The 23,857-nt window shown below is 38.5% G+C and overlaps 1 protein-coding gene across 2 annotated transcripts in view; it reads right to left on the bottom strand.

The window, feature by feature from the left end:
• Positions 1 to 642: 642 nt before the first annotated feature.
• Positions 643 to 23,857, bottom strand: part of MYBPC1 (myosin binding protein C1) — a 79,227-nt gene continuing 56,012 nt past the window's right edge. The window contains exons 17-28 of one of the 2 annotated variants that reach the window (XM_045553126.1): positions 23,285 to 23,473; positions 22,259 to 22,393; positions 18,922 to 18,975; positions 17,813 to 17,980; positions 14,560 to 14,648; positions 12,381 to 12,576; positions 10,828 to 10,967; positions 7,490 to 7,649; positions 6,632 to 6,768; positions 5,331 to 5,517; positions 3,554 to 3,612; positions 643 to 916 (exon numbers count right to left, since the gene is read on the bottom strand). In XM_045553126.1, coding sequence (XP_045409082.1) covers positions 866 to 916; positions 3,554 to 3,612; positions 5,331 to 5,517; positions 6,632 to 6,768; positions 7,490 to 7,649; positions 10,828 to 10,967; positions 12,381 to 12,576; positions 14,560 to 14,648; positions 17,813 to 17,980; positions 18,922 to 18,975; positions 22,259 to 22,393; positions 23,285 to 23,473 — 1,565 coding nt within the window. In that variant the 3' untranslated portion in view covers positions 643 to 865. The remainder of the gene's footprint in view (positions 917 to 3,553; positions 3,613 to 5,330; positions 5,518 to 6,631; positions 6,769 to 7,489; positions 7,650 to 10,827; positions 10,968 to 12,380; positions 12,577 to 14,559; positions 14,649 to 17,812; positions 17,981 to 18,921; positions 18,976 to 22,258; positions 22,394 to 23,284; positions 23,474 to 23,857) is intronic. The other variant, XM_045553125.1, reaches the window with a different exon arrangement.

Raw genomic sequence — 23,857 nt, forward strand, 5'->3', positions numbered from 1 at the left:
TGTTTCTTTGCTAAATTTCTAAAGAAGGTTTCCATCAGATTGCACAGATACTATTGGCAAACCCTAGATCTATAATCGCTCTGTGGTCTGCTGCAGCCCTCTGTACCACTCTAACTAGCTGTTTTGGCGGAAGCGCTGGTGGGTTTGGCCGGGATGCCCTGCCAGAACTGACTTCGGTACCGTCCTGGCTCCCAGCCTTTTTTCTTCTGTTCTGTGTCTGAGTACACAACCTCAAACACACAAACACTGTGTCATTTCATCACAAACACTTCAGATTTACTGCACCATTTACTAAATGCATTTTCCCTTCTACTGAGAAAGTTTGTTTGAAAGGTAAACTTTAAGAAATATTTTGCTGAATTCAAATGGCAAAAGGAAGCACAGCTCTTGGTGTTAAGCAGGCCCGCGTGAAATAAACAGCTCTGCTTTGCATAGGAAAATCTGTCAGATCAAGAGAAAGACGGGTTTTTAAGATTCAATCATGGTGTGTTGTACCATGTTTTTTACTAGGGGGGGGGAAAGCATTTACAGCCAACTATTTTCAACTAAAATAACTGCTTTTGCTTATTCTACAGCTTGTTTTTTTTGTAAAGTACAGTGACCAAGCATAGACAATAATGACTAAAGTGCTGACTTCAAATAAGATTGTTTTTGCAATTTTTAATTAAGCAATCTGTGCAAACATTTTTTTTTTCTCTTCAACATTAGGAGGAAAGAAAATGATCACACTTGGGGGCCTGGTGGAAAAACAGAAAATGTTTTCTGATTGCAACCAGATTTCAAAGCAGCGGAGTGCAGAGAGGCAGTGAGTGCCCTCAGTATTCCTCAGGATCGCTTGATTGCAAGTCTCGCAAATAGGAATCAATTATATTTGGAGGCACACCTTGCAAGAGGAGCCTGCAGAAGGAGAGGCCACCTGGAGAGGACAAAAAGGAAAAGGGACAAGTCAAAACCTGTCTAAGTGAAAAATCGCTGAAATAATAACACTTCTTGACTAGCTGCCTAAAAATGTGACTAATTACGTTCCTGTTAGTTACAAAGATTCATTCAGTCCCTACTTGGCAATCTTTTCTGGTTTTAGTACGTTTAGAATTTAAAACACTTGGCCTCTAGAAGGAAAAGCAAGTTCCCAGCAGACCCATGGCAGTTTTTTTTTCCTCTACTATTGTTCAATCTTGGTCGAAATTCCTAAATAGTTAGAACGTATTTATTGCTCCTTGAGAGGTTTTGTGATTCCTTGTGGATGATTTAAATGATCTGACTGAATGGCACAATAAACTCAGACCATGTTATGGATCAGCGGGAAGATCTGTTTCTAGTTTGTTAATGTGCTTTTTAATTAAGCACAAGACATTCTTATTCAAGCACATTGGAAAAGAAAAAAAACTACTCCCTGTAATTTTGGCCATTTATACCTTGTCAAAAGGGCAAAAATTGAAAATATTTTGTTATTTTAAAAAAACTAAGACTGGTCCGGTATCTTCTGAAGGTGAGAGAAACACCTGCTAATGTTCCATACCTACCTTCTGAGTTTCTGAATTATATTTAGAAAATAAAAGTACCCTTCAAGAGAGAATCCATGAAACCACAAAAATTCATGGTCCTTTAGTGAAGTGCTTCACTACTCACTAATAAATTCACGTCCAGACAAAACAGCATGCCATTTGAACATTCTTAAAACTCCTTTAATGCAAATTTGAGAAAGTCATTCTCCTTTTTTTAAAAAAACCAACTCAAGTCACATATTGGTAGAAATGATGCCACTTATGTACATGTCCATTCCTTGATGCAAAGAATGCAGAATGCTTGGGTATCACTCATTTTCATCTACATTAAATGCTTTGGCTCATGCTCTACTGCATTCAAACAACTTGCTTCATGTCAACAGGAGATTGCTGTTGAATAAGTACTAGCTGTTAATGTTAAGATACTGAAATACAAATTAAAACTACAAAGTTAGCGATTTTAAAGAGTCTATTTTCATTGGATTATGTAATGAAAATCATGCCATACTCCACAGGCTTGGTATGGCTTATGAGAGTCATAAGCTTCATATGCCAAAACCATATGAAAGCTTACCTTAGATGACAATATACATTCAAAAATCCTTACTGTGCAACGACTAAGGAAAAGAGAGAAAGAGAGAGAGAGAGAAGTTGTGAGCATTAATAAAGTGCTAACACCAAAGTTGAGTATTTGTTGGATGAAATTATGGTCACGATTATGATGAGGTGATGTCATTAATCCTTAGTCTTGTGAAAGATGTAGGAAAATAAAAGCACATGAAATGAAGGGTGGGGATCCAGTCACTTCAAAAGGATCATTAATATGTAAAACATTTATTAATAGGCACAACTACTTTGCCTGAATTGGTGGCAAAGACAATCTGGTTGAATAGTGAATATTTATGGTAAGAGCTTCCAAACCATTAGCTTAAAACAAAAACAAAAACCCTACAACATATATATATTGTGTTTTTCAACAAAAGAAAAACTTTGACAATAGACAAAGTGTTAGTGTACATATATATATGTTGAAATTCTAAAAGGCGAAATTATCAAGTATAAATATTAGACTAGTGTATTCTACAATATTGTATTACAAACTGAATATATATGACTCATCTAAAAAGCCACAGGCTTAAACTCAGTCTACAAAGCTACTATATATATAATCTACAAAACTTTAAGAAAAGAACCCTAATTTTTTCCTCCTTTGAAAGCTGATATTATCTCTGGAAATTCGGAAAGCAAATATTGTAAACTCAGGCATAGCTCTACATCGTTAGAGTTTACATCGGGTTGCCTCCCCAACCCTAAGGAACTCTTCATTTGCTCCCCAAAATGGGGGTGACTCATACATATATGATAGTATCATTTGATGCTTAATACATTTTTGTAAGGGAGTCTAGAATTTTCTCTCCTTTTAAGTTCATAAATGTATGAAATAATTTTGGTCCCCATAATAATGTCCAAAATGTCCAACAAATAGATGGGTTACAGCTATTCTACTGGTGAATTTGTGATCGGAACATCTTAAATATGAAATTTCCAAATGTTGGATCTAGTTTTGTATCCTCCATCAAAAATGCCCAGAACATCTTTTTCTATAACTGAGCAAGTTTAAAATGTTCAGTTTTCTGAATTTCGTCATGAATCTAAGGAAACTATGCTGTAAACTATCTTAAAGGAAGAACAACATACCTTTCTACATTAAAAAAATGAAAATATTAAAGAAGTATTATTGATTCCCAAGTTGTGATAGTCTTATTATATAAAATAAGATCACCTTCAAAGGTAGCTTTCTGGCTTTAGTTTTGGGGACATATGGTACAGTACTTCGTTTTCTGACAAAACTTAGCTTCTACATTACTTAACATCCTTGAATAATTTGGCCTTCCTTGTTCATGGCATAAACACTGTATGCCATGAGCTGCTAAGAAATACAATTAAAAGCAAATGAGAAAGTCAAGCTTTACATGCAAAGTGCGTTTCCATGTAAGAGGAATGGAACGGAAAATAGAAATATCCAGTGGGATATGAACTTTTAAAACCTGTTGCTGCCCCTCCAGGAAGACTGGTTGTCCAGGGGTATTTAGTCCTTGATATATCACTGCAGAATTAGAATATTTGTACCGGTATTTATTGATTCTTAGTTGACATTCTTACCTTTTTTTTCACAGCTTAACTTGATTCAAGTTACCTATTATCAGATAACAATCTGATGATAAACAATTTCAGCTTTACTTTTAGGACCAAAAGCTTTTGTCAATATATCACAGTTGATACTTTATTTTGAACTTATGTACTCGAATACATTACTCTTAATATTAAATTCAATTACTGTACAATTTACTATACAATGACTATAAAAAATGTATCATGTATATGCATAACATTATTGACTTTTAATGAGGGCCCCAGATATTGAGCAATTTATGAAAGCATCATTTTATAGCATTAACAGCATTCAGTTATTTTCAAAGCATGAATAAGTGGCACTGGTTTTTTGTTGTTTGTTTTTGGGGGGATGTTGAAACAGAAGCATCAAGAATACCTTGGAACTAATAAAGCTAGTAGTTTAGAAACCAGATGATTTGCAACTGTGACCTTATTCACCATTTAAAGCTAAGAAAGTAGCTGAAACATTAATGTTTAAATTTATAAGGACTATCTCAATAATGAGGTCTGAAATTTTCTATGAATACTTTATGCTTTATATTTGTGAGGAAAAATAAATTTTTTCCTTTTAGTTATGAATCATAAGAGAAAAACAGTGCTTTAAAAAGTTATAAAAGGAAGTTATTTTCTTCAAGGAGTTTCTCTACCATATTTACACTAGATTTAGGACTAAAAGACTCTTTCTTAGAAAACATAAATACCCGAAGCATTTACTATGATTTTCTAAAACAGATATCTACAAAATCATCTTTCTGGCTTTTAGACCATAATGTCTTCATTTTAGAGAGGTAGGAAAAATGAAGTCTTTGGTTATCATAGAATGGCAATATACTACAGTTAAAGAATGAAAGAAAACACATTAGGACCGTGTCACCTATTATCTCATAATGCTGACTCTTTGAAGGGGTTTTCATGATGTCCCAAAGCAGGTTCTGCTTGTAAAGAAAACCTTCAGCATAATAATGATAATCAATTAATATGAAAGTTGATTAAGATGGCAGCTCATGCTGAGACACTGCTACCACATAAATCCTTATGTGTTTTCTTGATTTACAGTAGTCGTCACACTTCTGAAAACTAGTATAAATGAAATGTACATCTATAAATAAAAATTCTCTAATTAGAGATTTTTTAAAAGACTAGTTTTAATATATGTATACTATATTCTATATGTGTAGTATCAAACACTTCATTAGCAAACTTACCTATATAAATATTAGAAGTTTCACAAAATACTAAACTAATTAAAAATAGTGTGAATTCCTCAATTGCAGTTTCACTAGATGAGTTTTGGCACTAGGCATGTATTTATAGCTGGACTATGTCACCAAAGTGACAGCCCCTTGACTCTATTCATTCTTACCATCCTGCACACATACTAGCATGCCACTGAAATTAATATTCCTTAACAAAAATCATAAGACATAAAAATAAGTTGATTTAAATAACCAAGTAGCCTTCAACAAACGAGTGAATACAGAATGTAAAAATGTCTTCTCTCCCCGAATTTCCTCCTTGCTTCTCTAGCCCCATCCCAACCCCTGCCCCAGCTGCAGCATTTTCACAAAACAATTTGGATTCTGCATTAAGAACAATACATAAATGATTTTCTTTCACTTTAGTTTATACATGAGATCTTGGATATCATACCTTTCACCTCCAGTTTGCATTCCATCTCCACTTCCCCAAGGTCATTGACTGCTTTGCAGCAGTAAGTGCCTCCATCATAGGGGCTGGGCTTACGAATCTCCAGGGTACAGACCCCCTGGTTGCTGAACATCCTGTATCTTGGGTCGTCTACAATAGCAACTTTGTTTTTCATCCAGGTTATTTTAGGCTGAAGTTAAGATCGAAGGGAGTTAGGTCAAAATATATCTGTACTTAGCATACTAATAGACCATTAAAGCCAGTGACAGAATTTTAAAGCATAGCTTAAAAAGGAAGCACATCTATGAGAACAGACATCTACTTGAGCACTGGTTCTCTCAAATTAAATTCTACTTAGTGCTTGGCAAAAAAGCAAATGGGCAGTTGTGAAGAAGAAAGCCAGATTTGTTCAAAGGACTGTTTGTTCTAGGGCAATCTTCCCAAATGGATTCAGTTGCATTTGAATTTGATCTACATGGCTACAAACGTTAGTCATAAGATGAACAAGTTCTGGGCATCTTAATGTACAGCATGGGTAGGGACAGGCCTTTCTCCTAAGCTCAGGATGAACCTCTCCATCTGCAGGCTCCTCGTTCCCACCTGGATACCAACATCACTTCCAATTAAACATTCATTCATTCAGCATCTTCCTCCCATTCTCAGTCCAGCTTTTTCCTTTGACTTCCCTATTTCTGTTCAAGATATATACAGGAAAAATACCACTGTTTACAATTTTTCCAAATTCTATGGCATTTTTCCTCATTGCTACCAGAGAGATATATCTCCATGGGGAACATTCATTAATTCATTGTTCTTCCAAATGCAAACATGGAAGCTTAAAACCTTTCCAAATCTCTTCAATCAGATGTGATATCTCTCTTCTTAGCACTCTGTGTGCCCTTATCAAAGCTCATTTTATATTCTGTCTTGCATTATAGTATAATTGTTATTTACTTTAACTTACTACAGAACTCTCAATGAATCAACATTACTACCTAATTTCCCAGGTGAAAAAATGTTACTTTCATCTCCTTACCTCTCAGTTCTTTTTAAAATAGGTGGTTTTCTTTTTCTTTAGAAGGTATCCGTTAGTTAGTAAAGACATATGAGCATGTTTTACTACTACATTTGAATAGCATACCTAACTGTCCGCTAACCCCAACATCTTCTACCCACCGCCCCCATCCTGGACAGACACAAATAAGCAGCAGGAAGGTCTATTTGTATTAGTACTTACAATTATAACATGGCAAATATAAAAGAGGGACTTTAAATTCAACTGACTTGGTAGAAAAACATGGTACCTTGGGATTTCCTCTCACACTGCAGTTCAGTGTGGCATTGTAACCAGCTACAGCATAGGTGTTAACCAAAGGCTGAGTAAACATAGGTGCCTCTGTGAAATCAAAGTCGTCATACACTGGATTTTTGTAGATTTTACCTTAAAAAAAAGAATTTAAAATATGTTAAAAATATGAAAATTAGCCTGAGAATATATTATTCTTGGCATGCTTTACTTAAGATTTAAACTTCCCTGAGCTTGGAAAACATGTAAAAAACATGAGTGAATGCCACACGGCCTATATTCTGAGGGGTACACGTGTATAGCCAATCACACGTGGGCCAGAAAGCCGGAGTGGTCATCTGACACTAAAACAGATAGTGAGAAGACTTTTGTGTCTTTCTGAGTATTTTGAACAGAAAAGTGTTCTAATATGAAAATCACAAGGACTGGCTTTAAGAAGGAGAGTGATTTATGATGAAATAAAATGAAAGCATAGAGTTCAGTTTCTCCTTTCATTGCAGAGTGGGTCCTACGCGTAACTACACTAACGATGTCCAAGAATAAAAGTAACACAACTTTACAAGTAAATGTCTATTTTTTTCCTATCACTGTGATTTTAGCCATTTTATAGATCCACTGCCTAGAAGTTGAAACGAATTAAAGCTATATTTGTAAACAATGCAATAGTAATGTAATGTCACTTAAAAACTTTTATCTGTAAAATAATTAAAATTTTACTTGAACATTGTTACCATCATTTTACAATGTGCATTTACCCTTTTCTTATTCCCTTTCACCACACCTCTCCTTCGTTCAGTCTTCTCTGTCTAGTCACTGCCAACCAAGGTTTCTAAATGTCAGTCCACTCCCCACTCACCGTCCTTCGCGATCATGGCGCTCTCTTTAGTCATCGTCGCATCCTCACTGAGGCCGCACATGTTTTCAGAAAAGACCCGGAAATAATATTCATTCCCTATGACCAGTTCAGTAATGGTGGCATTGGTTCGGTGATAATGCTCAATGACAGTGAACCATTCCTAAAAGAAAAAAAATCATAATAACTTGACCTAAAAATAAATACACTTTTCCAGCTGTTGATTGGAATAAATAATGAGGATGCGTCATTCATAAAAAGAAAAAAATAGCACTAATTTTTATATTGAGAGTAATAACAATGTACATTTAATTTAATAGTTTACAATTATTTACATTTGACTATATAATTTAATTCATTTACACATTAGATTCAGATGCCCTAGATGTCATCTACGACCTTTATATTTTCTTCATAACCAGTGTTTGTCATCTATGTATCTACCTGTCTACCTACTTGTCTATGTATCCATCTTTTGTAGAAAATGTATAATTATAAAATTTTAGTGCCAACTTATTATGAGGCAGAGATGAAGATAAGTCACTAGAGAAAAATTAATAGTGTCTAGTAATTTTTCTTAATACCATTAACTCAGGGTCTTTTGGGTCTTTGCTCAGATTCACCTCCTCCCTCCCTGTTTCCCCTGCCACCATCTTGCCTCCACCACTTTGGTCACACTGTATGGCCTTAATCTGCCTAATTTTTGCCCACAGCACTTGCTACCTTGAATTATATTATATATTTACTATTTTACTTGTTTACCGTCTACCTCCCCCAGGGGAATGGACACACCATGATACAAAGTCCAACTTTTCTTCTCACTTCTTGTATTCCTAGTGCCTGTTACAGTACCTGGCACTCAGTAGGTTCTGTGCACAAAACAAATGTTTATCGAATACTTAATGAATGAATGAATGAATGAGCAGTCAAGTCTACATTAAAAGTGTTTTCAATTTTTTCCCTCACCATACTAAGAAATAATAGCAGTTTCCAAGTTTTCTGCTTGCAACCAGAAGAAAATCACACAGCGCCACATATTTTAGTACCATTAATTAAGAAAATAGATATTTTGACAAAAGACACTTTATTAGAAAAAATGTTTTCATTGGAAATTTTAGGGGTCATTGTTATCTATGAAATTGGGGTATTTTAAAGACACCAAAAAAATGTAGTTATGCCTTCTTTTATTCCCAAAGGAATCGATGCCAACTTTTATTCTAACATTTATTGTATTGTGTTATTCGGTTTTATGTCTTTTTTTTTGCCTAGACTGTGAGTGCCCCAAGAGCAGGAGCTTTTTAAAATATTTTGATTTGGCAGCTACAACAGTGCTCAACACACAGTAAGAAAATGAAAACCTGAATGTTTTGGCACATATAATGAAAACAGTGCTTACGGAAGGTATGAATGACCATGAGAATTTAAGTGAGGAACAGGCCCAGAGCCACAAGGAGATGGATGGCAGGCGATCCCCTGGGAGAAGCACCAGCAGGGTGAGCGGCTGCTGGTCCCTGGATCTGCCCCTGCTGAAGTGCAACAGGAACACAGGGTGCTAGGGGTCACATGCAGCAGCAGGAAAGTCCTGGCCCACCTGAACTTGACTGGGTATCTAAGAAGACAAATGTTGAGCAATTCTGATAGGGCTGGGAGATTGAAGGCTGCCTGAAGGGCCCTCTGTAGGATCCATGATACCCTTGGATTCACTGTCAGAACTGGGCCCAAGCTCCAATGAAGAGCCCTCATTCTAAAAGGGAGCCCAAGATATTCAGATCCCTCCCCGCAAGGTCATTCATCAGTCTAGGTCTTAAGCCGTCCAGGTTTGGAGGAAAACATCACTTTACATCAGCAGTCCCCAACCTTTTTGGAACCAGGAACCGGTTTCATGGAAGACTACTTTTCCACGGACTGGGGGATGGGGGATGGTTTCGGGATGATTCAAGTGCATTACATTTATTGTGCACTTTATTTCTATGATTATTACCTTGTAATATATACTGAAATAATTACACAAACCTCTCTGCTAATGATAATCTGTATTCACAGCCACTCCCCAGCACTAGCATCACCGCCTCAGCTCCACCTCAGATCATCAGGCATTAGATTTCCACAAGGAGCACGCAACCTAGATCCCTTGCATACGCAGTTTACAGTCGAGTGCATGCTCCTGTGGGAATCTAATGCCATGCTAATCTGACAGGAGGCGGAGCTCAGGCAGTGATGCGAGTGATGGGGAGCAGCTATAAAGACAGATGAAGCTTCACTTGCTCGCTGGCTGCCCACCCTCCTGCTGTGCGGCTCAGTTCCTAACAGGCCAGTACTGGTCCAAGGCCCAGGAGTTGGGGATGGCAGCTTTAAATGCCAAATCTTATTTTGTCATGTAGCAACCACCCAGGAAAACAAAAAGATGTGCTAGAAATAGTTTATGGGAAAAAGTGGCTTGAAATGCCTTCCTGTTACTTATAGACTGCCCTTCCTAACCCTCTCTCCTTCTTCTATGAATTGAATGTAACTTCATGGGATAAGTTCTTACTGAGATCTACTAGTGTAAATGTCTAAAGGCCTCCTATCATATCATTCAGTATGTTTTACTCTTCCTATGAGGATGAAAAATGGCTTTTCATTTTTCACTGTGTTCATTCATTCATTTATCCACTTACAGGTAGGAGAGCAGTGAATGGGTTCTGTTCAAACTTTGGCATTTAAAGGCTGGTGATCCCCAGCAAGTCATTTATCCTCTCTGAGCCTCAGTTTCCTCATCTATAAAATACAGGCTATAATAATTCATACTCTAACTAGGTTGCTTCTTGAATACATTAAGTTCTTTTCCTCCTCAGGACCTTTGCACATGCTGTAACCCTTTAGAATCTTTCTTTTTTAACTGGTGTCTGTCTTCCTTTTTTTAGACATAAGTCTATCCTATCCAACTTTCATTGCACAAGGAGAAAGAGCGGCATTGGTATAAATCTGAGTCAGAATCTAGAGTGAGTAAATATTTATCGAATGAATGAATTTGTTGAATTCTATTGAGCATTGCACTAGCTGCTTTATGCCATTTTAACTTTATAATAACCAAGTATGGTAGGTGTTTGTGCCCTTATTTTATAGATTAGAAAGATGGAGATCAAAGAAGTCAAGTGGCTGTCCAGGTATATGTGGTCTTAGGTGGCATTGCTGGGATCCAAGTCCAACTCTGTGGCTCCATAGGCCGTGCCCTTTCCACTTTGCCATGTCACTTGTCCACTGCCCTGAGGACTCCTCACCAAGGAGGGCCTCATGCTGCTCCCTTTACCTCTGAAGAAATGTGATTTTGCTGCTGCTGAACCAGGAAAGGCAGACCTTACCATGCTCTTCTTGTCAGCCTTCTGGATGGTGTACCCTGTGATGGTGGCATTTCCATCATCCTTTGGTGGTATCCATGTCAGAGCAACATTCTCTCCCCAGACATCCTCAATCTTCACAAGTTCAGGTGGACCCGGACGGTCTGTCGGATGAATTCATGGCGTCACTATGAGGTCACTTTCCTTCCCAATCTATACCTTGGTACATGAGGATATTTTTAAATGTCCTTCCCTGTGTTACTGGAGGCAACGCTCTTCTAGACTCTCCCATAGGGGCTTCTGAGACCCTGTACCTTCCATTAGAATGGAGCCAGGCCAGATCCAAGGGCACAGAATAGCCTCAGCACTCCCTTCAACTTAACCAAAATCAAAAAGGTTTAGCCAATGGGAGAAGAGTGCTCAGTTTAAAGGGAATGACCTTTCACCCAAGGGGAGGCTTGCCACAGGAAGTTGCCCCTTCGGTTAGAGAACTTCAAGTTTCAGGTTTTACAAATAATAAAGATCATTGGAAACAAGTTTTCTCCTAGCCCTGCTCTTAAGTTTATTTCTTGACATTGCAAATATTATAGAACAATTCAAGCAAGAGGGCTCCACTCATAAAGGATCCTCTCTCTGTCCCCGTAACTCTGGGCAGAAGCAAGAAGTAACCTTTTTTATTCTTTGGGCAGCTAAGTATCTAACTAGCCCTCTAGGAACAACCAATTTAGTGTTTAACTTTGTTTAGGTACCTCTTCCTTACATTTAATAAAAATTCTTCATTCTCTATTCAAACTTTATTATTAGCGAATTTCAGGTGTAGTAAGAAACATGTACCTAGAATCTACAGTGCTTTTTAAATGCAAGAATCTAACATGGGCAATAGTCTTATCATTAGGGAGTTGAGAAACTAAGAATAAAAGAGAGCTGGAATGTAAAGCAATACATATGAATTTCACTAGAAAGTACATGTATTGCTTTTCTTGAACATATATGCCCAAATCTCCCATGATTAGTCCTTTTAGTCAGTGAAAGTTTATTTTGAAATGCTAACAAATCTTACAAATTTATCTATTTTTTAAAAAATGAATCTGAAAAAGAATTTCATGTAGAGCCAGCCTAACAAAAATTCCTACTCTTGGCAGAGCGCAGTGGCTCACACCTGTAATCCTAGCACTCTGGGAGGCTGAGGCAGGAGGATTGCTCGAGGTCAGGAGTTCGAGACCAGCCTGAGCAAGAGCGAGACCCCATCTGTACTAAAAACAGAAAGAAATGATTTGGACAGCTAAAAATATATAGAGAAAAAATTAGCCAGGCATGGTAGCACATGCCTGTAGTCCCAGCTACTTGAGAAGCTGAGGCAGAAGGATTGCTTAAGCCCAGGAGTTTGAGGTTGCTGTGAGGTAGGCTGATGCCATGGCACTCTAGCCCGGGCAAAAGAGCAAGACTCTGTCTCAAAAAAAAAAAAAAAAATACAAAATACAAAATACGAAAAATTCCTACTCTTGCCTTAACAACAAAGGCAATTAGTCCCCATACTGCTTTGACAGAACATTCTGGCTCTTTCCTCCAAAACCTACCAACGATCTGAATGTCAATCGATGCAGTATCCACGAATTTGTCCACTTTGACTTCCAGGTCATATTTCCCAGAGTGGCTCCTCTCTGCTTTTCTGATAAATATGATTGTATCAGTCTCAGAGTTGCGAATGTTTATTTGATTCTTATCAATTTCTGCACCATCCTTCTTCCAAATTAATTCCGGTCTTGGTTTTCCCTAACAAGAAAGACAGAAGAAGTACAGGAGGGAAGTCAGATTGTCTCAAGATGTTTTTTCAACATTACAAGGACAACAATGGCTTACGTCATTCTAGGAAAGGTTGCAAAACACCACCCTGCTAGTCCAGTAGTGAACAATTACAGCAGTAAAGCTACTGCCCGTTGATTGCATTCTGTGTGCAAGGTCTTACCCTATGTACATGACATTCATTTCTTCACATCAAGATAAGTATCAGTATCCTCAGAAGAGTTAAATGATTTGCCTGAGGCCTTGCAGCTAAGTAAGCACTGGAGCCATGTCTCCCAGCCAGGCGTCCTAGGCACCAAAGCCCACACAGCACAGCATAATGGTTAAGAGCATGGACTCTGGGGCCCTGGAATCTATATTTGGTTTCTGACCACTTAATAGCTGTGTGACTTTGGGCAAGTTACCTCAGGTAAGTCACTTAACTTCTCTGACTGTCAGTTTCTTCCTTTCTCAAGTAGGGTGGTAAGGAAATCTGCCCTTCCTGCCTCACAGGGTGTTTCTGAGGCTCAAATGAGAGAATGTTTGAGAACTCCTGAGGTTATGTACATATACAAACATGATATACACATACACACAGAGCTCTGCTCAAACCCAGGCTCCCATGAAAACCAACCTGAAGGGACAGCTAATTCAGGCCATCTTCATTGCACTCAGGCCCAAGCCTATGAAGAGGCACGAGTACTACATATACAGGGCTGTCCCAAAACTATGCAGCCATGTAATATAAAAAGTAGAGACATTTATTATATTAACAATGGCTGGATACTTTCTGGACAGCCTTTGTACAATGCGTGAAATCAGAAAGAAGGCCAAGAGGTATGTGAAGCAGAAGCCACCTTGCAATGGCTTGGCACGGTTCTTCCCACTTCTCTCCTCCCACAGCCTAACCCTGGGTCTGGGAGACAAAAGAGCATGAGAACACGGAACTCATAGGTCTGGCATCTCAGGGACTGCTTAGTCACTAGGAAGAGAGTGGTATGTGTGTGTGTGTGCATATGTGTATGTGTATGAGTATTCAAATGTGTACAGAGACATAAATTCTAATTCTAAGGTCATGCTGTCTGATATGGCAGCCATGAACTGCATGTGGCTATTTAAATTAAAATTAATTTAAATTAAAGAATATTAAAAATTTATTTATCCAGTTTCACTAGTTCCTAGTCACACATTTCAAGTGCTCAATAGCCACATTTGGTCAGTGGTGACCATACTGGACAGACAGCACATATATAGAACACTTGAACACTTCTATCATTGCAGAAAGTTCAGTCGAACAGCTCTGTCTAGATGCATAACAGGAGTCATATGAGTAGGGAGCTGGGGCGAGGGCTTGGGGAGGTACAGGGTGTGTGTGTGTGTGTGTGTGTGTGTGTGTGTGTGTGTGTGAGATCAAAACTGATCTGATTACATTATAAGTGAAGCCTAGTTAATCTTGTGAACAACAGATTCTTTTGCTGGAGCAATGGTTTTAAAATGTTCATTTATTTCAGTTAGTGAAATCATGATTTCAAATTTCAGTTATCCTTCTTATAGGAATTTTTTTGGTTTGGGGTCATCATGGGAACTAAGCATGTATCAGTTTCCTGAATGTTACCCTGAGTGCTTCACTTAAAATCATCAGTTTTACAGATTTATGGGACCAAAAGAACCTTTAAGCATTTCTTCATTTGGTATCTTCTTGATGTTTCTTCCTTGCCCCACTGTGGCTCCTGAGCTTCAGGCAAGACTATATCTCATTTGTCTCATGCAGAAAAAAAATCTACAATAGTTTCTAGATTTCTCTACTTCTATAGCCAGAGATTTTAAAACCATTCCCCCAAATCTCTTCCATTATTTACCTACTCTCCCTTTCAGGAAATCTTGAATCATGATAAACTGAAATGCTAGAGCACCTCCTTCTACTTAAACAGCCTGGCCCTGGAAAGAGAAAATAAGCGACCCCTGAATTATTACCTGGAAGGGTATAACCAGATTGACTGCTTCTCCAACTCTGCGGATATAGGTTTGCTTCAGGTGCCTCGGGATACGAATCTTTGGAGCCTCTGAGTGAGGGTAAAATAGCACAATTTTGCAGTCAGTATAGTAACCTAGAAATGGCTTGACATAAGCATAATGACATCATATCTGTGTGGTCATGTCTCTGCAATAAAATCCTAGCTGTGCCACTAACAGATTATATAGTGTAACTTTGGTTCAAAATGTTTTCTTCAAGCAGAGATGTTTTAACAGTTTGACTTAGCAAAATTTATCCCTGATCTCTTTGATTTTATTGCAACTTTGTATTTTTATTGTCTGTTATAGGCAGAAAGCAACTTTGTAGGAAAACACCAAATTTTCTCAGGGCCTTATGTATATTTTTCATAGTTTCTAACAGCGAGTATATTCACCAGCAAACATTCCACAAAAGATCTACAGGCACCATGTTAGCTAGTAGCACTGTCCATTCTTTCTCACTAGGGAAAAAAAGTTTCAGCACCTAGCACTTGCTATTTAGGTGATTCAGTTGGAGTTTCATAGTCACTTTGTTCCTGTGTGACTATGGTGAAGTACACAAGGGGAAAGCCTGGCCCGTTGTGTATTAATATTCATTGAACACTGTGGAGATACCAGAATATTTTGCTGCAAACCCATCAGGAGCAGGGAGTCAAAGGCTCACAGGCTCACATGGATAAAGCAGGTCTCATTACTCAAGTGCTTTGTATGTGACAGACACTGGGCAAAATGCATTATTTAAATCCATAATTCAAACCTCAGAACCACCTTAGGAGGTGGGTACTGTTTTTACTTTATGATAAGGAAACTGAAGCATAGGATGTTAAGCAACTTGCCAGGATTGGACAAGGTGACACAGCCAGGATTAGAACCTGGAGTCAGACTCAGTGCTCTGGTAACCAAAATGGCTGGCAGAGCCCAAGATCTGGCTTCGAGTCTCAGATCTCAGACACTTAGTAGATCTGGTCTCACTCTCCTCTTGTGTGAAATGGAGCTAATAGAAACATACCTAATTCTAATTCATAGAATTGTTGCGAACATTAAATCAAGTCATCCATGTAAAGCATTTAGAATAATGGCTGATAATAGTAAGTGCCCAGCAAGCTTTAGGGGATGATGATGATGATAACTGAATGCTACGGTTGGAAGGGAATTCTCTAACTTTATACACAAGGACCCCATAAGGTCCCACATCAAATTAAACCATAATAATAATAAAAGCTAGCATATATTGAGGGCTTATTATATGGCAAGAACTTTAAGCAAGTAACATGGATAAATTTATTCAATTTTCACAACTTCTCGATGTGATATTATTATTATCCCTGTTTTGCAGATGAAGAAATTAAGGCTTAAAAAGATCAAGTCTCTTGTCCAAGGTCGCATAGCTAATGAATGATGGAAACAGGATTAAACCTATGCAGGGTGTCTCCAGAATCTAATGAGAAAATGCAAATGCTTCACGCTTTCTTCCATCCATCCTTTATCCATCCATCCATCTATCCATCCACCCACCTGTTCATATCCATTCCCTGATTCACTCGCAAAAGGTTTCCGGAGGTCACACCATAAGTCTGTGGCAAAACACGGTCCACAAGCCAGACATCCACGTCCTCAGTTTAATGTTCTTTCCCTTGGAGTTGTGGTTCTCAAACTTTTTGGTCTCAATATTCTATGACAGTCTTAAAAATTATCATGGACCCACAAAAGCTTTTGTTTACATGGGCTTTTATATATTTATTGCCATATTCAAAATTAAAACAGAAATTTTTGAAACATTCATTTACTTATTCATTTAAAAATAATAAATAACATTTTAATGAAAATAACCATATTTTATATTAACAAAAATTTGGTGAGATGAGTTGCATTATTTTATATTTTGAATCTCTTTAATGTCTGACTTAATAGAGGACAGTGGGATTATCGTATTTGTTTCTGTCTTCAATCTGTTGGAATATGTCATACTGGTTGAAGTACATGAGGAACACCTGGCTTCACACAGGTGGAGGTATATAAACTTTTCAGACAATTACAGATATTTCTCATTCATTCTATACTTAAAATGATGAATTGTAGTTTCCTAAGGATTAACTGCAATGTGGAATCTGAAACCAATTCAATGACCTTTTCCATACTCTGTTACATTAAAATCTATCGCTCTATCCTGAATTTTGAATGTATCTTCTATCCATGCATGATTTTTTATAACATGTATTTGTCATTTGCAGAAAAACTTTTAAGTATTGGAAAGCTGTCAAGTCCATGGTGGTGAATACAAGTTTTCCAAAATTCTAATTTTTGCTTGAAAGCTCAAACTTTCTCATTGACAAGTTGACAACAAATACTGTGGATTGTTTTTCTTGAAGTAACTGGCTTACTCCGTGCATTTTCTAGAAAATGTCTGTCAAAAGTCTCACTTCACAGCTTGTCACTCAGTCATCCTTTCAAGTCAAAATGGAACTTCTCGTGAACAAAGTCACCAGTTCAACCTGCAGCTCAGTTACATAGTGCTTTCCTGGGGATCACCCTCATACTGTGGTGTGTAGGATAAGTGCTTCGTACGTACTTTGCATTTCATGGTCACATAAGTCGAGAAAAAAATGGACTCAAGGACCAAGATTTAATAAAATTAATATTTTTCATGTTTCATCAAGAACACTCTAAGGCAAAACTGGTCCTTTAATTTTGACCGTGAGTGCGTGGTGGCGAGGGAGACGGGGACGGCTAACACAGTTTGGTGGCACCGACCTGGTTCATCCTAAGGCACCAGCAGTTTTACTCACTTTCACTTTTATACCATCAGTGCAGATATCAAAACATTGAAAGGGGCAAATAATATATCCCTCTTATTAGGAAGATGGCTTTGACCTTGCAGATGCATTGGAGGCACATTGCTGCGGCAGGGATCCTATGCACCGCTGTGTTAACGCACACACTGCAGTGTGAACAGGCAGCCCTGCCAGAGCCGGCTCCTGCAACCTGGTGAAGTTAACTAACTGGTCCTCAGAGTACCAAGTTATAAACACCAGGGGAGGGTGACCTCCCACTCTGCCTGAAGAGAGCTGTTTTGTTAATTTCTAACTCCTAGAAAGCATTGATAAAATATCAAAGGAGTTACAACAAAATAAGGGATTTTGAGAAAGAAAGGGGTTAAAAAAAAAAAGCCAACAGTGTAAAATAGAACTTAAATCTTGAAAGCCTCGCCACCTACCAATGACTTCCCTCACGACAATGGGCTGGGAGTAGTACTTGGGCTCGCTGGCGCCCGCCGCGTTAATAGCCTTCACGCGCACGAAGATCTTGGCATCCGTGGGCAGGCCCGTGATGGTGAACTTCGTCTTGTCGATCAGGTCTGTGTTTGCAACTATCCAGTCCTCAGCTAAAGTCCATAAAAGAGAAAGAAAGGTAGGAGGAACAGTCTTTAGTGACAGAAATCATGCTAAGTATTATAGTCAACTCCAAATTAGTATTTTACTCATAACTAAATTTGGAGAGATTATGACTTTGGTCTGCACTCAACGCGACCCGGGTGAGCATTTTTCATATATTTCAATGAAAAATGGCCTCAAACGGCTAACATAAACAATAGGAAGAATAAACTGTCAGATTATACCAATTCTGAAAAACCTCTTATTCAGTATTAAAGTATCCTGAATAATAGTTAACAGTCCCCAAGAATTTTGCAGCAGTTTTATTCCAATTTGGTTTTATAATGATTGGTGTAATCATGATATCTAGCCATCTATCTACATTAAAGTTCAGAAACACAGGAAAGTTCTGTTTTTGTGAATGAGAAACATTGACCTGTATAGTCTATATAATCTCTCTATTTTATCTCGGCTGGTTCGTTATTGTGAGACACTAATCTGCATAATCAGCATAATCTGATCATATACATTCACATTCATGAAGAACAGAAACTTACATCCATAAAAAGGAAACACAGCTCACAAGCTGATACCTCATAAGAAGTTGGTAAAATTCTATCCCCTCAAAGATCTAGTTGTTTTTTTTTTTAATTTAATTTTTTAGTTTTTGGTAGCTTTTTCTACAACATCAAGAGAACTTAAACTCAGCATCCAGGGCTTACAAATATTTCAGCTTCTAAAAGTTAGGAACGTTATGCCCACAGGACAAAAGAAGGCTTGGATTCCACATTATTAAGTCACTGTCCACCCCCACCCTACCCCGTGCCAACTCTCAGTGTGTGTGTGTGTGTGTGTGTGTGTGTGTTGGACATACTTCATGCTTGGTCATGGAACATTCCCAGAAACGTTATCCTATAGTAAGAAAGTTTGAGAGCGTCACGGAATACTTTACCTGGTAGGTCATACGCAGCCTCCCCATTTTCATCAGACTGTTTTGCTGATGTACCTTTGAGAATCCGTCATTAAAATTAATTAAAGACACCCACTTTCACACCAGAAGAATATCGTATCAGCAGTCAGCATTCTCTGTTAGTAAAGTATGCAAAGTGTGCAAGGAAACTTGTCTTCAGAGCAGTGAGAGAAGAGACCAAATGTGTTAGAGGGGTTCCTCAGGAGAGGCACGGCGCAGACCGTGGTTCTGGTCCTGAGGCACCCGCCACAGAGAAGAGGAGGGAAGAGAAAAGAGAAGAGAAGAGGAGGAGAAGGGAGGCTGGGACACCTCCAGCTGGGAGAAGAAGAGACAGAGAAGAACAAGCAAGATCCTGAAGAAAACGGAGGTGTGGAGGTCCTGGAATCTGCAGGGGAGCAGCGCACAGTGGAATAGTCTATCCTTGTTCCTGTCCCTGCCACCGCAGTCTGGGAGGATCCTCTCAGGTCCCCAGGGGACACGGTGCTTCCACAGTGGGACTCCCTCATCGGAGTTTGGGAGTGTGGGCACTGGTGGTAAGGCCAGCCCTTTCTTCCCAGGGCTCAAGTTCTTGTTCTTTTATTTATTATTATTATTATTTTTTTTAAGATACAGGTCCCATAAAAGGGCTCAAGTTCTGAGTGGAAATGGAGGCTGCTCCAGCAGCTCAAGAGGCAGCCCTGGTTGCCATGACAATGAACTCTGTGACAGGAAAACAAATTGAGCCTTCCCGGGTCCCTACATTTCACATGGGTGGCTCACAGGGTGGTCTTGGGCACGCACCACTGGTTTGGGATGATGACTGTCTTGGTGTCAGGAGAGGAGCAGGGGAGTGGGGACAGGACTGCTGGTCCCTTGGAAGCTTTGCCTCTCTCTCGTTCCAACCCTACAGGGAGTATCAAGAGAAGTGGCAGGAAGCCAGAATATCCTGGCAGCCGGGAGGGTACGCGAATGATAAAAATTACTAGTGACTTTGAAAGAGAGATATATCTTTAAGCGAATGGTCTGTTTGGGAGCTATAATGTTGGTGTTTGCATAGTTGAGAGACAATTGATGAGAACGTGAAAATAGGAGACGGAGAAAACATGTACAAAAGAGTGAAGAACTAGTAAAAGAGAAAGTTTCAAGAGAAAACAGGACGAAACAAGATCAGAGGGGAACAAAAACGGCCCATCTCTTCACATTTCAACCACTTTAACGGAGGAAAACAAAGAGAAAGAAAACGGTGTCCCTGGGGATGGGGAAGCAATATGTGAGTTATTTAACAACGCGAGGAGGATTTTTAAGAAAGGAAAGAAAGAACTAGAGTGGAGGAAGAAAACAAAGAAGAGTAAAATGTTGCAGGCATTACAAAAAACCCAAAAAACCAAAACCAAAACAAGAGAAAGGCAGAGTCCAAAACAACACACGATCTCATAAAGGAAAGAAGTCTCTTACAGAATAAAACCTGACATGTCTCAAAGCATTAAACACTACAGAAAATTAGTCTGGAGGACAACAGCCATTAAAAGAGAATGAAGAATAGGCAGCCACATAAAGAACATAAGAAAAGACTGCAAGAAGAAAGATATACACGTTATGAGAGAACTTCCATAGAAAGCTAATTCCAAAACGTTATGTGACAAAATATACATAAGAAATGACTGTGTACATATACATATGTATACACAGATATACATATGTATCTACACAGACCACACGCAAAATTATGTAAAATACACTCCATTGTATTTTATCTAAGGTGGGTAACATCAAAATGACAGCCATCTATCATTTTGCTGTATCTTCTTACTTTTTAAACCTATCAGAAAGAAAAGAGTAAAGAATTTGCTCTGTTTCATACATACACAAAAGGTTTGTGTTCAGCAGCCACATCACATACAAGATTCGGAAATTCTGCTGGCTGGGCAATATCAAAAACAGAGGAGTGCTCATGATTTTTTTTTAAATCGGGGGGAAAAACAGAATAGGAATAACGTATATTCTGAAGTGCTCAAGAACTTACTTTTTGCATTAGTGACACCACCCCGCCTCCCTTGCTGGGTTACCCTTGGAACTTTCTTATAATGTTTCCACTGGTGGCTTATTAAACCCCGGAAGAATCAAACACAGTCTTCGGTGAATGGAGTGTGGGTCAAAGGAATTGAGTGATACCAGGATGCCCCCTCGCCTCTTCTTCCCTCCAGACCAGCGATGATCATTTCCATGGCTGCTCCACTCCAAGGGTCTGGGATTTCATTTTTAATAGTTTTCTCTTCATTAGAAGTTTCTTCTCCATGGTGGTTTTTCTCTAGGGCAGACACATTTGTGTTCCTGATTTCTCAAATGTGCTCTGTCACCTCCTTCCTTCCTTCACTTGGAGGATCCATGCTAAAGTTTGGGGTCCAAAGAGTTTTCTTGGAGGTTATGTCTTGGGCTACTGTTTGTGGAATACGAACAAACTTCCCTTGTGGATTGTTTACCTACCGTCCTCCAGAACGGAGCCTGGGTCCAGAGCAGGGGCAATTTTATTCAGCCATTTTCAAATGTCATTCCCTTCTAGTCATGGCAAATAGGAAACTAAAAAACACAACTGGCTCTTGGTGGATTTCACATTTTTTTTTTGTTTGTTTTTAGGTACACTCCGACCCATATTTTCTCATGCCATTTTTTCTTTTATTATTTCTATCAGTGATTTTTTTGTTTTTTGGGCCTTGCTCGTCTTCCCCTCCTAAATTTAAGTGATTAAATTTTTATATATCCAAACCCTGAGATAAGTGACTGCTACATGTTGAATCTATTTCTTATACCCTCTGGGATTTAATGCTGTTTCCTTTAAAACTAAGAGCTGTTTTTAATTCTTCTTCATTTTTCTTTTCCTTTAAGAAGGCAGGAGATGATCACCAGATAGCCAAATATGTAATCTCTCATTATACCCATAACAGGCAGTTCTTTTGATAGCTAAGTTCTGCTCAGTATAGGTTTTAGAATTTCCAATTGGCTTCATCCTGTCTAGACTTTTATTTTACAGCGGTACGATTCAATCCCCCCAGTTCAAGAAGTGGTAGTCCCTGAAGTTTTTTCAGAGCCCCTTCTTCCTATGTATTAGTTCCATCGTGTTGCACAATCTGGCAGCTTAGCCAGGATATTTTTGAGATGTCAATTTATTAGCATCAAGTACTAAAGAAGGGCTACATTTTTACACATCTCAGAAGGATGATATTTGGCTTGATCTTGTTTCCAGTAGGAAGGAGATGAGTTCCCAAGAAAGAGAGAAAAAAAGAAAGGGGGCATATCTCACCTATTGATGACAGTATTCATTTTATCTACTAGTTGTACTTACTTCCTTCAAAGCAATACTCTAGCACATAGCCATCTAAACCTGCTGCACCAATCTGGTCTGGGGGCCGCCACTTCATGGTGACAGTTGTGTCAGTGACAGAGTCAACAGTCAGAAGAGTAGGAGGGCTGGTTACAGCTTAAAGATAAAAAAGACAGAAGAAGAAGAAACTATTAACTACAGAGTTATGGCACAGGAACTGTGACAAAATGAACTGGGATACAAATAAAAATAGACACAGAAGCCCTACATCTTAATAAAATTCAGTTGAGACTCATAAGCATGGTTGTGTGCAAGGCAAAGATCTGATAAACATGAGAATTTTGGAAATGCTACCAGGCATTTCCTCCAATTTGGGAGGTTAGTGTGGGAGGCTGGGAGACCCAAGGAAGTTGAAGAAGTCAAAGTTCAGAATATAATGATCTAGAGTAAATTTCCTATAACTCTCTAACTTTCAAATGCAAACTCTTGCCCTAAATCTTCCCTACCATAAAATAGTGGAGACATCTCATCTTCTGTTTCTTTGCCTTCACTGAACTGACTTTTTTTGGTTCAATAGATAACATTTAAGATGTGATTATAAAGCTAAGAGACTGGTTTCCAAGTGTGGTTTATTGAACTGATCTCAAATTTCTTTTTCAATGCTATCCTTCAGAAATGAAGAACTGATCTCAATTTGTTTTAGTTATAATGTTTACACCAAGAGGCTGGGTTATACCTTGAGAAAGACAAATTGAGAGCAGTCGTGTGTTAATGTACTCAGCTACATGTTTTCAGTGGGGAGTGGCAACTGGAGCCACCCACAGCTGTCACTGGAATTCTGGTAATGAATTCAAGGTCCTATATTTTAAAGATATTCAACTTGACCAAAGTCGCTTTTTAATTTCTTAGACAAAAAATTGCCCCAACTACTTCCAACCTCCTGCTCATCCACCACTCTAAGAAGCCTCCAGGCCTGTTCCAGTTAGAGGTCAGAAGGAAAGCAGTCATAATCTGGGGCAATGACAAAGAACATCTCTCTTGACTCACCCAAAGGAACAAAAGGCTTGGAGGGCATACTGGGCTTGGAGACGCCGACGGCATTGACCGCAAAGATGCGGACCTCGTAGGCCACACCTTCAATCATCTTCTTGGGCTCAAAAGTTGTTTCTTTGCAGAGTTCAAAATTCAGCCTCATCCACCTGGAGCTTTGTTTCTTTTTCCTTTCAATAAAGTAACCTGCAAGTACACAAAATAAAAACTGAGGGTTTTCTTTGGTCTCTAAAATTAAACTTTGTCAGATATTAGAAATCCTTAAAACCTGGTATTTCCTCAGTACTCTGACTGAAATGGTCATACATTTATATATTTTTAATCCGCCTTATTCCACCAGTTTGAGAAAGATTATAGAGAATAAGGGAATACAGGTACTAACATCATAAAATATAGACAAAAACAAAATAACAGGACTAAAAAAAAGTTAAAATTGTGCTATCACAGAAGCAAATTCTTCTAAGTGTTTAAAAGAAATTTCTTCGTAGACTTAACCCTATGGAACTAGACATTCACTGACTAGAGCAGTGGAAGTTAGGCTTATAAGTATTTTAAAATTAGATATTAAGT

The sequence above is a fragment of the Lemur catta genome, chromosome 6 (genome assembly GCF_020740605.2).
Source record: "Lemur catta isolate mLemCat1 chromosome 6, mLemCat1.pri, whole genome shotgun sequence".
NCBI classification, from domain to species: Eukaryota; Metazoa; Chordata; class Mammalia; order Primates; family Lemuridae; genus Lemur; species Lemur catta.